The following is a 13,405-nucleotide window of genomic DNA, read 5'->3' as shown; positions in this document are numbered from 1 at the left end:
GAACTGCCTTACCCTCGTCTACGGCTTTGGTGACTGCTTCGAAGAAGTCTATCAGGTTTAGGAGACATGATCTGCCTTTTACAAACCTGAACTGGGTTGGGTCCAGAGTTTGGAGATTACCAATGTCTTTGTTTATAAGTTCCATGATGATATGTTCCATGGCCTTGCAGACCAGCCTCTTCAGGCTAATGAGGCGGTAGTTCCCGGGGTCCGTGGTGGCTCCCCCCTTATGGAGTGGGATAACCATCGCTGTGCACCATTCAGTAGGCACAAAGCCTGAGGTGAGGCTATGAATGAACATGGTACTTAGGTGGGGTGCCCGTTCGTTCTGTAGTTCGTGTAGAACGCAGCCTGGGATGTTGTCTGGTCCCATGGTGCTGTGTTCTTGGCTTTGGAGAGTGTGCTTTTTACCTGTACAGACATAATTACAGGAAATTTGCATTATTCCGGTATATAGATGGGCTCTTTAGGGGGTGAGAGGGGGGTAAAGTTAGCATTGAACCTATCTGCCAGGATGTTGGCAATATCAGTTGGGTCTGTATATTTAGTGTCATTGTGCTGTAACTCAGAGCACAGAGAACAAAGTGTTAAACTAATAAGCTAGTAAAAGTGCAGGAGAGGAGAAAACTATCAGATCTAAGGGAAAAATTGAAGAGCAGACTTTGGCACCACTCAGAAGCTTACAAACAGTGCTAGATACAGCAAATCAGTATATGGACTAGATTTGTTAAAGGAAAGGTGGAAAACAAGTGCAGATGTGGACTTTTAAACCAGAAAGTTGAAAGAGATGGAAAAAGCTGCCCAAATGGCCAATAAGCTACAATTTCTGGGCCAGAAACCACTCCTGTTGTGGTAGATAGGCTACCTAGTGCTTACCACTCCCACTGATAAGCTAGAAGGCTTCCCTCCAACACAGAAAGGTTTGGGGGGCTCAGAACCTTACAAACAGTTCTGGATACAGCAAATCTGTGTCTGGACTAGACTAGTTACAGGAAAGGTGAAAAACAAGCACAAACGCAGGTTTTTAAACCAGAAAGTTGAAAAAGATGGAATAACTGCCCAAACTGCCAATAAACTACAATTTCTGGGCCAGAAACCACTCCTGTTGTGGTAAATAGACTACCTAGTGCTCACCACTCCCACTGATAAGCTACTAGGCTTCATGAACTATTATATTTGCTTTTCTTACATCTATTTTTGAACTGTTAGTAATAGGTGATCCCATGTGATATAAACTTCATCATTTTCTTTAATGTTTTGTGGATCATATTTCCAGTGTTTTTCAGCTACTTCATTATTATAATGTTTGTACAATCCCCAATGCAACAATCTTGCCACATTATTATGCCTTTCATTATACAGTCTTTCTGCCATTAGTGTGTCACAACCAGCAACAAGGTGTGCAGCCGTTTCCAATTCTGTTTTACAAAACATACATTTGTCTATTTCTCCCACATGTTCAATGGGCTTTGTAAACCAACATGTACGTAGACCACTGTCTTGGGCTGCCAATGTTAACTTTTCATCTTTTGGTTTAAATTCACCTCCCCTTCATAGGATAATAGGAAGTTACTAGGCTAATGGCCCTAGGTCCCATATAAGTCTAGCCAAATTCTGCCCTTGTTTCCATGATTTGCACCTATTGTCCCTTTCCAGGAGCAACACAGGTGGAATCGCCAGGATGAATTTATGGTTACCCATCCAGTCGTCCAGATTGTGCTTGAAGAGGACCAAAGAAGTGTTCTGCTTGACGTGAATTGGGAGTCTGTTACACAGGTGCAGTAACCTCTGGGAGACAAACCTGTCCTTTCAGCAGGTTCTTTTAATGTCGTATACCAGGTTAAGGTCTTTAGAGTGAATAACCTGTGAGCCATTAGACTTACATATATGCAGCATTTTCGATAAAGCAGAGTCAGAGATTCCCTTATATGCACTGTGGAGATTGCCTCTGAGTAATCTGTTTGAAATGGAGTAAAGTGGCAGTGATTTCAACCAATCCGCATAGGACAGAAGCTGAATATCTTGAATTCTCCTTGTGAGGAACTTTTGTGGTCTTTCCAATTACTGCAGGTGCCTGGAAAGGTAGATATCAAAAGGGGTGTTATACTCAATTATTGGCCTGATGAGGGAAGAGTACAGGGAGGTTATAATTTCTTTTTTTGCTGGAGGCAATGCCCTTACTTATGAGATAAGCAGTATAGAATGCCCTTCTTACCACTGTAGAGACATGGTGATCAAAGGTTGCTGTCAACCTGTCTGCCCAGGCAGGTCTCTCACCACTGAGTGCATGCTTAGGGTGTTTTTATTGATGTGATAGCTAGCAGGAACATTGCTCTTACTGAAAGGGATGATAATACATTTTTGTTGCATTGACTTTAAGGCCATGACTTTGTCACCAATCATTTCTTTGTATAAGACCCTCTTGTAGGATGCTGACATCATTTGTGGATTCTATGACCACGTCATCAGCAAACTTTGTCAGCCACAGGCCTTTAGATTTAGTTTGCACTTTGGAGAAATAGATTCCAAACAGTAGAGTTCCCAGGACCGATCCATGTGGAACACCACTGGTTATGGGTCTGCTGTTGGAGGTGAATTCCCCTATTTTGACTGTATGGGTTCTATCGGTGAGCCAATTGGTGACCTATCTAACGATATAAGGATTGATACCTAACTGGGTGAGTTTTTTGATAATGCCTGAGTGGGGAACAGTGTAAAAAGCCTTGGCTAAGTCCAGCAAGCTGCATGCACAGTTTTCCCATTGTTCAGGGCTCTGGTGATGGTCTTGAAAAAGTCCACTGAGTTAATCATTTAAAATGTTGGGACTTGCAATACCATGTACTGGCATTTTTTTTGTCTCCCTTTTTTGAATTCAACATTGACACTTCCAATGCTCCATTAAAGAACCATAAAATATCCAAAACATGATCAGAAATAGTTAAAATGGATTCAGATAAAGAAATTAATAAGAATGGAGTGCATTCTACTGTTAAATTATTTAAACATTCCTGGTCATTTTAAAAGCTGTGCAGTCTAATTATTTCAGTTTAATACATTTCAGATCAGCCCTAATTATGGACATAGAGCACATTCTGACATTATTAACAAGAGCCACATCTGTATGCAGTATTTATTCCCACTACAGGAGTATTTTAGGAGAGTAAAATATTTACTATGTGTTTTGACATTTATATTAGTAACATGTTTATCACAGTCTGTCATAGTCTTGTCCTACTACATGCAATGCCATAAACTTTCAAGATAATTTCAGCATAAAATTGCATTGTACTGCATAAAGTACAGTGGTCAGCACGTGGTAACATCCAGCTTTCTTATCTGTTGTTTAATTTGGTAACTATTTAACAACCTCTGCCCCCATTTGATTGTACGCTTCTTCCTTGGTTTATTCATTTAGTTACTTAGTTACTATTTGGTAACCAGGTAGGTGGACCGGTCCAAAGAACCTTTATAGCCACGATCCAGGCTCAGAGGCAATAAACAGTGCAAATAAACACAAATTATACACTTCAGATATGATAGATTGTTAGGTTTAGATATTTTTGAGAAACTTTAGATAGTTCTTATATAACTTTAATAAGGCAGAATGATCTACAGTTTCTACACACTTCTAACATGGTAGTAGGCTAACGTTAGATTTTATAAATTCACATGGGTTTCAAAACAGTATGGCTATAGTTTATACCTAGATCACTTTGTTTCTTCTCAGCTCTTTCAGTTCCACTCTCGTAAACAAATAATGATGTCACTTATTCCTTTTAGGGACCAAAACTTGGTATTTTTTTTTTTTTTAGCCCAGTGTAGCTGTCCAAAAGTGACATAACTGAAGAAGCTAGTTTAGAACTGCTGTATCTCTATAATCATGTTCCCATTGTGAACGTTGTTACGTATTCTAATCCATCCTGAATATTCTCATTACTAACTTCTACTAGCCTTGGTGCTCACATTTGCTGTCATGCCCCTGGGGCCCTTCTACTTCTTATTTAATTGCACCTTATGTCTTCTGCCACTTCGCTCTCTGCCATTGTCTAGTATGAACCACTTCATAATGCCTAGTCTGTGTTATGTTTGTGTCCCGCTACTTCCTTTTTTTGACCCTTTGGGCTACTGATCAGAGTCTGTACTTGTTCCCCTCTAAACTCACCCTCACCTGTAGCCACACGATAACCCACTGCTGTACCTCCCACAGTAACCTTACTTTCTGTTACTCTTTCTTCTCCCATAAATCATCTTCCTGTTAACTTTTGTCAGTTTTCTAGTGGTTTCCTTCACTTTCTGTTCTTCTTCCACGTATTAGTTTTACAGTGCCCCCATACATAAATGTGCCTCTGTGTCTTTTGCCCCCCCCCAATAGTTTAGTACAACTTCATATTTCTCTATAGTGTTTCAGCTCTATTCTACATTCTGTGAAACTCCCTTGGCATTGCTAAGTCCATTTTAAATGATGAATAACACTGATTTGTAAAAATTAACACCTGTACATAATTTTGTTGTTTTTCTACTGTTCAGTGCCTATGTTATGTGTAATGTGCTATGATTGTCCCTAGTATTGTGTATAATTTATAGTGCTAAGTATGTGTACAGTGCAATATTTTTGATATACTGCTGTCAGGTGTGGAGGTTTTGTCTTTGGTCCTCTTCTGAAAATCAGCCTTGGACACTTGGGTTAATAAAGTAAAATAAAAAATAATATTCTGTTTATATTTTTATTTGCAGGATACAAAATTCCCCCAATGAAGTTACTGTTGCTGTTCAGAGCAGATGATGAATTGCCAAAGAGTGTTTTAAAGAGAAGAAATACGACAGAGCAAAAGGATAATCTTGAAGATAACTTCCATAGTAAGTGCACATCTCATTGTTTTTTGCGCAATTTTAAATTAATTAATTAATTTGTTTATTACATAATGAATTAATTAATTTATTTATTAACTGATGCTGCAAGTATCTTAGAAAAATAAAGACTATGCATGGTCAAAGTCGAAAATGATAAGACCAGCAGCTGCAGCAACAAGGTAATATTAAATGTTTAATCCGTTGGTAGGAAATAACTACATATCAAACAGAGAAAGTAAGTGCACAAACAACAAACCAATTTCGGCTGAAATTAAGAATGCCTTCCTCAGTGTAAAGATCATGACATTTGATGCACTCCTTATACAGTAAATTGTTAATTCAATCAATCAATTACGAACATGAATTATAAATGCTCATTGAGTCCAGGAGGGAATAATCCCCAAGTTTAATGATCCATTCCTTCTCCTTTTTGTTCAGGATGTCATGCCAGCCGTATTTGTTGGATCTGGGAGCTTTAATTTTATCAATAATAGTAAAATTAATGGAAGCACTTGGATGTGAAAGAGTATGTTTATAGTGCATTGGTCATTTTTCCATTTCTAATTTCACTAAGATGTTCCCCCACCCTAAATTTTACAGGACGTGATATTTGTCCGACATAAAATGCAGAACAATGGCATGTGGCCAAATATATAACCCAATCAGATTGGCAGTTGGCAAAAAATGATAAATCAAAAACATGACTGGTATTGTGAGTAGAGAATGATATAGATTTAGCAAACTTGGGACAGTAAGAACAGTGACCACAGGGGAAGCAGCCAACTAATCTATCACCTAAGACAGTTGTTTGTGACAAAGAAGTATCAGGCAGAGAATGCTTATAGTGATTAAAAAATGACCCTAAATTTTTACCTTTCCTGAAAGTGAAAGAACATCTGGTTGGTAAAATATCAGAAAGCGTTTGATCAGCCAATAACATATTCCAGTGGTGATTGACACTATGAATTAATGAATCAGTGTTTCTGCCATATGAAGTAACAAAACGAATGGCAGAAGCATCATTAGTATGTTTGTCTTTATATTGGAGAAGTTCATCCCTGGCCAAGCCATCAACCGAGTGGGATGCACTATATACATAACCAGCCCCATAGCCCCTGTCCTTGAATCTCATAATCAAATCATGTTTGTAAGTATTGTAGATCTCAGTTTCAGAGCAGATGCGTTTACGTCAGATGAACTGGGATTTCGGAATATTTTGACAAATATGAGGAGGATGAAAGCTGGTGGCATGGAGGAGAAAGTTGTACTGGGGGAATTAACGGTGAACCTGAGTGGAAAGGGCATGTTCAGTATTTCTAGTTATATTAACATCCAAAAAATTATGTTATTTAAATCATAATTAACAGTAAATTCAATACCCCATTTATTTTCGTTAAGATATTCCACAAATTCATTTAAATATTCAGCATCAGGCCTCCACACCAACCAGCCGTCATCCAAATACCTCCTCCAAATGTCAATTTCATCAAGGTAAAGATTGTGTAGCAGATCATAAGTAATCTGCTCTTCCACATAGGCCATGAATAAATCAGCATATATTGGCGCAAAAGAAGCGCCCATGGCTGTGCCCTTACTCTGACGAAAGCATTCGTCGTGATAGAAAAAGACGTTTTTGATAAGGACATGTTCACAAAGAATGATGAGAAAAGTGTTGAAGCCAGGTTGGTAAAGTTCAGATTTGTATAGCCAATATTCAAGTGCATCTATACCAGCCCAATGTGATATATTGGTATATAGTGCTTTTACATCCAATGTGCAGAGCAACCAACCTGGTTCCAATTGTGTATCTGAAATTATCCTCAGGAACTGCGTAGTATCCTGTATTCGGGCACGTACCCATTTAAGAAGGGGCTTGAGGTATCCGGTTAGAATGATGGAAAGTGGTTCCATTAGCAAATTTCTGCCTGATACAATAGGTCTACCTGGGGGATTGGCAACATCTTTGTGTATTTTGGGCAAACAATATATATATTGATGTGCAGGTTCATTCACAGTAAGATGTTGTAAAGTGATTTGCGAAATTATCCCCTCATCTTTGGCTGATTATTAAAATTCATCTATCTGTTTCTTAAAAAATGAAGTAGGATCAATGGTTAAGTGTGAATAATACCTGCCATCGAAAAGTTGTTTACTTGCCTCATTGTGATATTGGGTCCAATCTTGAACCACAACAGCACCCCCTTTATCAGCCATTAAAATAACTAGCTGATGGTTATGTTCAAAGCTCCAAGTTACCAGGTAAAGCTTGAAGGTAGTAGACTTGCCAGATAGTGTCTGATCATAATTCCTGAAGTCTTTAGAAAAACCTACCCAAAAAGTAAATTTAATAAATGAAAGTAAATAAATAAAATAGAAGTATTTTAGCATGCATGTAGCACATGACTCCCATGCATGCACTTAATGGGTGATGTCTTCATGCTTTGCAGCAATAGAGAGAAGTAAGCCAGCAGTGCTGTGCTGAAAAAAAATAATGCAGTTATTTGTGAAATATTACTCTTGTGAGATTGCTCATTCTTTGACCTTCCTTTCTACCACTATCGGATTATTATTTCTGGATATAGCAGAGGTTAGATCAGAAATGGTTTACACCCCAAAGTGCATCTGCACTTTATGCCCTTCGCAGTTATAAGCCTGAAAGGGCATACAAGTGAAGTTAACCACATAAACCTAATTTTTATGCAATAATACTGTTTTATGTGAAAACAAGATCACAACAGCCACCGCCAACAAGTGTCTGTTTGCATGAGGCAGAAACAGAATGCAGATATGGCATTACACATCACACCCTGGAACATGTCCTTTAAATACTATGATGCAACAAGGAATGACACAACGAGAAAGTAATGATTATTAGTCTGGCAGTTGTCACAGATGGTTAAGTCTGTGAGCTCTAGTTCCTGTCGTAAAGAGTTTGATTCCCACAGCCCTCACTTGGCTACTATGTGAACTTGAGCAAGTCACTTAACCAGACACTTGTATAGGGCAACTAGGAATTTGAGCTAGGCTCCACCATGGTCACCAAGACTGCAAGCCTTGTAATTACTTCAGAAGCTATGAATATTACCTCAGCAGTATACAGTACGAAGCATCCCAAATGAGGTAGAGGCCATAAGCTTCTGTTCAGACTTTTGTCATTCGAACATGATGCAATATTTCTCAGCTTGAGAGGATATAGTTGACAGACCACACTACTTTGCCAGGGGTGGTCTACACCTGTCCCTTCTAGGCTTTTTGATTATTGGTAAAACCTTGTCCAAACTCATAGTCCCTTTATATATTTATTTATTTACATTTGATTATCAGGAAATTCCAGCTGGACACAGGTCCTTTTTCAGCAGACGCCCGGGGAGAAAAGCTCCACAGAACAATAAATGAGCAGCAGAGTACATGAAGAACAATTGAATACACATACAATAGCAAATAATATATACTGCAGCAAACATTAGATATACGCGTAATATGAAACATAGTAATGAACAGATATACCAATATCTAGATAGAGGTTAGGGATAAAGGTAGGATGTATATACAGATAGTACTAAGCTCAAACGGATACTGTTAACTCATAAACCTAAATCTTAGATACAAATATTGCACTAAACTCAAGCAGATATAAAGCAGAAGCTCCACATGAAGGTGGAACAAGTTAGAAGGGCTAATGGGATGGAAGGGGAAGACAGAGGAGTAAGAGAGGAGACTGAGTGAGTAGTATTCAGGTAGTGAGAGGAAGCTAGGTGTAAGTCAGTTGGATATGTATTTGGAGTTGAGATGAAGTGAGGTAGTTAAGGCATTGCCAGCCGGAAAAACTTTCCATAATAGCAAACCCAAACCAATGCTGAGAGTTTAAACAAGAAAATCCAGTCCCTTCAAGCTGTCCTCACCCTGTAGAATGTAGATTTAATTATCTAAGTGCCATAATGTGATCAACCACTGATTGGCTCTTCCCTGCTTAATCTTTTTTTCTTGTTGATCTAGCTTTAAATCTGCTAGAGCTTTTGCTGCATCATCTGGATTAATCTAGATTCGTGTATATTTCTAAAATCTGGCCACTTTAAAGGGGTTGAGGATAGTTTTGCTGTTGAGTTCCAAAGACCAGTGTTAGATCAGTCAGGGAATTTATCTGCAATAAGTTCTCTTCTTCTGTCCTCTGTTTCTTTTATGCCTATGAATAGTGATGGTTGTTTCACTTTCTCCATACTTTACCAGTGCTTTCTCATTATGTATTCCTCTGAGACCGAGTATTTTGGGTTCAACACTACAATTTTGAGAGAAGATAAGTAATTATAGCACAGGCAGCATGGATGAAGATGTGCAACTAGCAGAAATGACTTAATAAAATGTATTATACAAGCCACTGGGCAGTGTGAACACTTGCTTTAGATGATTGCAAATGTTGAAGTGACATCCCAACCCCTTGTGCAAAAATGGGGAAAGTGGTTATGGATAGATTTGCATGCTAAAAGAAGTCTAATATTTTATGGGGTATTTGAAAGCATTTACAGACTAAAATAGGTATAGTATTTTGTAGCGTACTTCAGTCAGTTTTAAAGAAAAAGCACCCTTAGTTGTTAAACGGGACTTCATCTAACTGTAATGTAAACAGCACAAAACGTCCTGCAAAGTTACTGTTAACGAAAGAGTATCATTCAGGCAGAGATATATATAAATGCTCTACATTCTGAAAAAGGTGTCAGTTCAGGTAACAGAAGCCTGATCTTTTAAACCTTTGTATCAGCTGATTCATTCTACAATTAAAGACTGCACAATGTTTATCCTGTCACATGTAAAGCCACTAGGATCAGAATATGCTGGGAACATTCTTTGGTCCATACTAGCCATAGTGCAAAAAGTAGTGACAAGGAACTGGAAAAATAAAACTGCTTTATCTTTTACTAAATTTATCCTTTTGGCAAAAGATGTTTGTAGAAAGAACAGTTAACTTTAAAACTGAAAACTTATAATTTCATACATCAGAATAGATACTGGCTAAAGTTAAATGATTTGTTAAACAAATATTAATGGCTTGGTTAATGTTATTTTTTGTGGACTTTTGTAAATAGTGAAAAACAAATAAGAGGTTAAACTAAGCACGACTCCAAGAATCATAAAAGTAAAAAAACTTTTATTAAAAGGATTAGCGATTTCACCACTCGTCTGATGGCTTCATCAGACCATAAAAACAGAGAAGCTCCAAATAAAACATTTTTATATACTCAACAATTCCCCATTAATCATTCATGAACCCGACACAGGTGTACATGCAATCATAAGCATCTGAGCCAGCAAATCACACACAGCTACGTGCATCACGTAGCTGCATCATCAAGAGCCAGCCATCCTTAAACTATATCCCAAATTAAATCAAAATAAAATAAAAATACAACAATAACATCCTAACGACTCTTATACATATAGAAAAATCAGCCCAAATATAAATCCTGCAATACAATCCTAAGCATAAGGAACAAATCATAATATGTAAAACAGAAATGCCATCTGTGAAAAATACATACATAGCAATCAATACAACCTAGCCTGCTGCATATATCTAGATCAATTCATAGATATGACATAGATTCATCAATAGTGTATTATTAACTAACCATTAATTTCAAATAAATGACCCTAACAATCATATAAAGCACTAAAATGTGCTCAACAATATACCACATAAAAGAGGCATTCAAACTGTTTGAACCATGCATACCAAATAACAGTCCTTATACCTACATCATTAGACATTACAGACCGCTTACATATAATAAACCTTATACTAAGAAACCAACATATAATCAAAATAATCAGGATTATCAGCACACCTACACCAACCATAACTTAAGTCTAACAGCAGGAAACACTATAATACAAAAGATATTAGCATATCTATGATATGACATTAGAGAATATTATTTGAATGTTTATATTACTACACTTGCCTGCCTGAATTGATCTATATATATGCAGGCTAGGTCGTATAGCATGACTGCTATGTATGTATTTTTCACAGATGGCATTTATGTTTTATAAATGATGATTTGTTCCTTATGCTTAGGATTGTATTGCAGGATTTATATTTGGGATGATTTTTCTATATGTATAAGGATGTTATTGTTGTATTTTTATTTTATTTTGTTTTAATTTGGGGTATAGCTTTAAGGATGGCTGGCTCTCGATGACGTGGCTACATGATGCATGTAGCTGTGCATGGTTTGAATGCTCAGAGGTCTATGATTGTATTTACACCTGTGTTGGGTTTATGAATGACTAATGGGGAACTGGGAGTATATAAAAATGTTTTATTTAGAGCTTCTCTGTTTTTATGGTCTGATGAAGCCACCAGAAGAATGGTGAAAGCGCTAACCTTTTTAATAAAAGTTTTTTACTTTTATGATTCTTGAAGTTGTGCTTCATTTAACAGCTTACCCACCGATCCTGGAAACTGGCTTCACAGCAAGATCACCGAACAGACCGAACAAAAGGGACTTGGTGGCTAGTTTTCCCCTGCCTATGTCCACTGACATGTTCAGAATTAGAGGAGTCCTTATCAACAATTGGGACATCCTCGAGGGAGAGAAAGACTTAACTGTACTTGGGGCAGCCCCGAACTTTTGCTTCAAATGAACCTCTTCCCTAGGATGTTCGTTTGAGAAAAACAAATGTCCATCCCCGCAAGAAGGGTTAACAACAGACCCTGGGATGTATGACTGGCAAATGCATGGCCAGTGTTTTTGTATGAAAGGGCAATATTATCTCTTTCCCGCACTGCAATAGAATTGTCCAATTTAATGACCACTTTGACTGGAACATTAAAATTGTGGTTTACTGCACTATTTGTGTAAGCTCAAACTTTTTATATAGGCAAAACCAACAGAAAGCTAAGTGACCGCATAAAGGACCACACCGCAGCAATCCACAAACAGGACAGTTTGAATGCCTTAGCTAAACATAGCACACTCTGCCTGAACCTCACAGGCTTTAAGTTTATGGCATTAGAAAGAATACCTGAGTTCATAGGAGATGTGGACACGCTCTTGCAAGTCCGAGAGCTAAACTGGCAGATCGAACTTAGAGCAAATGTCAGCCCAGGTCTTAATGAAAGCGTAAACATCAAATGTGCCTTAAAATGGTATAGAGATTGAAAGTATTGAAATGTGAGTTAACTTGATTTCATCAGAAGTATGTCATATAGTATCTAAAAGGATAGAAATGCGATCTGACTGGGTCTTATAAAGATAAAGGTTTTTTTTTTTTTGCACACGACTCCACCTTGCACATGATACCTCAGGCTTCTTTTTTGCACATGACCCCACTTTGCACATGATACCTCAGGCTTCTTTCCAAGTTTCTGTTCCAGGTATACTTGTTGCACACGACCCCGGTATGCACACGACACTACAGGATTCACATGGCACCCCTCCTGGTTGATTGATCTACCTTTTTAATGATAATGAAGATGTATACAGCACCTTGCAAGACTACTGTTGTTACATTATTATTAGATAGGAACTGTTGTGTTAATTTAAATAAACTGCTTGAAGTATTGTATTTTAAACAATGTTAAAATGGTTGCTTGTATTAATGAAACATGTCATTCTGAAGAAGTCTTGATATCAAAGAAGACAAAAATGCTAAATAATACAAGAGTTGCTGGTGTTTTCCTTTTAATTCTTTTTGAATGCTTTTGTGTCATGAAGTTCGTTCTTAGGGAAATTTATCTTCATTTTTAGTGCGTTTTTTTACTATATAGATGTGTGTGTGTGTGTGTGTGTGTGTGTGTGTGTGTGTGTGTATATATATATATATATATATATATATATATATATATATATATATATATATAATGTGTGTGTGTGTGTGTGTGTGTGTATATTTATGTGTGTATATGTGTGTAGAGATCTAGCTGTATCTATATATATTTTACACTGAAAAACGTATTTTGTCACACTTGTGTAAAAATGCACGGATTGTTGTATACTTTAAAAGATTGTTAGTTATCTACCATCTCCTGCCAAACTTCTCATTTTAGATTAGTAACTTTGTTATATGCTTATTGTACTGAGGTATATATTGTATAATCTTATCATTGTAAATACTGCATGATCAGCTTTATATACTTTTTGTAATGTCTCTAACAGAACATGGCTGAAAAGTCTGCCAGTTAGCACAGAGGATTAAGGATGTGAGCTGTTAATGAGCTGACTCCTGTAGCTGAGGATACAGGGTTTAATTCCCTCAGCTTCCACTTGACAAGTGTGTGACTCTGAGTAAATCACTTACCAGAAAGTGCTCCTGGGTCACTCCTGAAAAGAGACAGTTGTGTCACATGCTAACCAGGTTAAAAAAAAGTAAATAAAAATGTCTTCATCCTTGCCTACTGCTCCCAGTTCAGAGAGTCACTTGTCAGGTTTATGATATACTTACCTTCAGGAAACTTTAAGGCCATAACACCATGACGAGTTGTTTCTTTCCTGTGCACAGGCAGAAGTTATTGTAAGCAACGGAGTATAATAACAACTCCTGCAGCTGTTTCCAA

At 37.5% G+C, this 13,405-nt stretch overlaps 1 protein-coding gene across 1 annotated transcript in view; it reads left to right on the top strand.

Moving 5' to 3' along the window:
* Nucleotides 1–13,405, top strand: part of LOC122813889 (zinc finger protein 79-like) — a 135,946-nt gene that overhangs the window by 79,505 nt on the left and 43,036 nt on the right. The window contains exon 5 of the mRNA XM_044086431.1: nt 4,735–4,857. Within this exon, the coding sequence (XP_043942366.1) occupies nt 4,735–4,857 (123 nt within the window). The remainder of the gene's footprint in view (nt 1–4,734; nt 4,858–13,405) is intronic.

The sequence above is a fragment of the Protopterus annectens genome, chromosome 10.part0, assembly GCF_019279795.1.
Source record: "Protopterus annectens isolate FY-2018-M chromosome 10.part0, PAN1.0, whole genome shotgun sequence".
Taxonomy (NCBI): domain Eukaryota; kingdom Metazoa; phylum Chordata; order Ceratodontiformes; family Protopteridae; genus Protopterus; species Protopterus annectens.
This window is presented reverse-complemented; position numbering and strand designations above follow the sequence as displayed.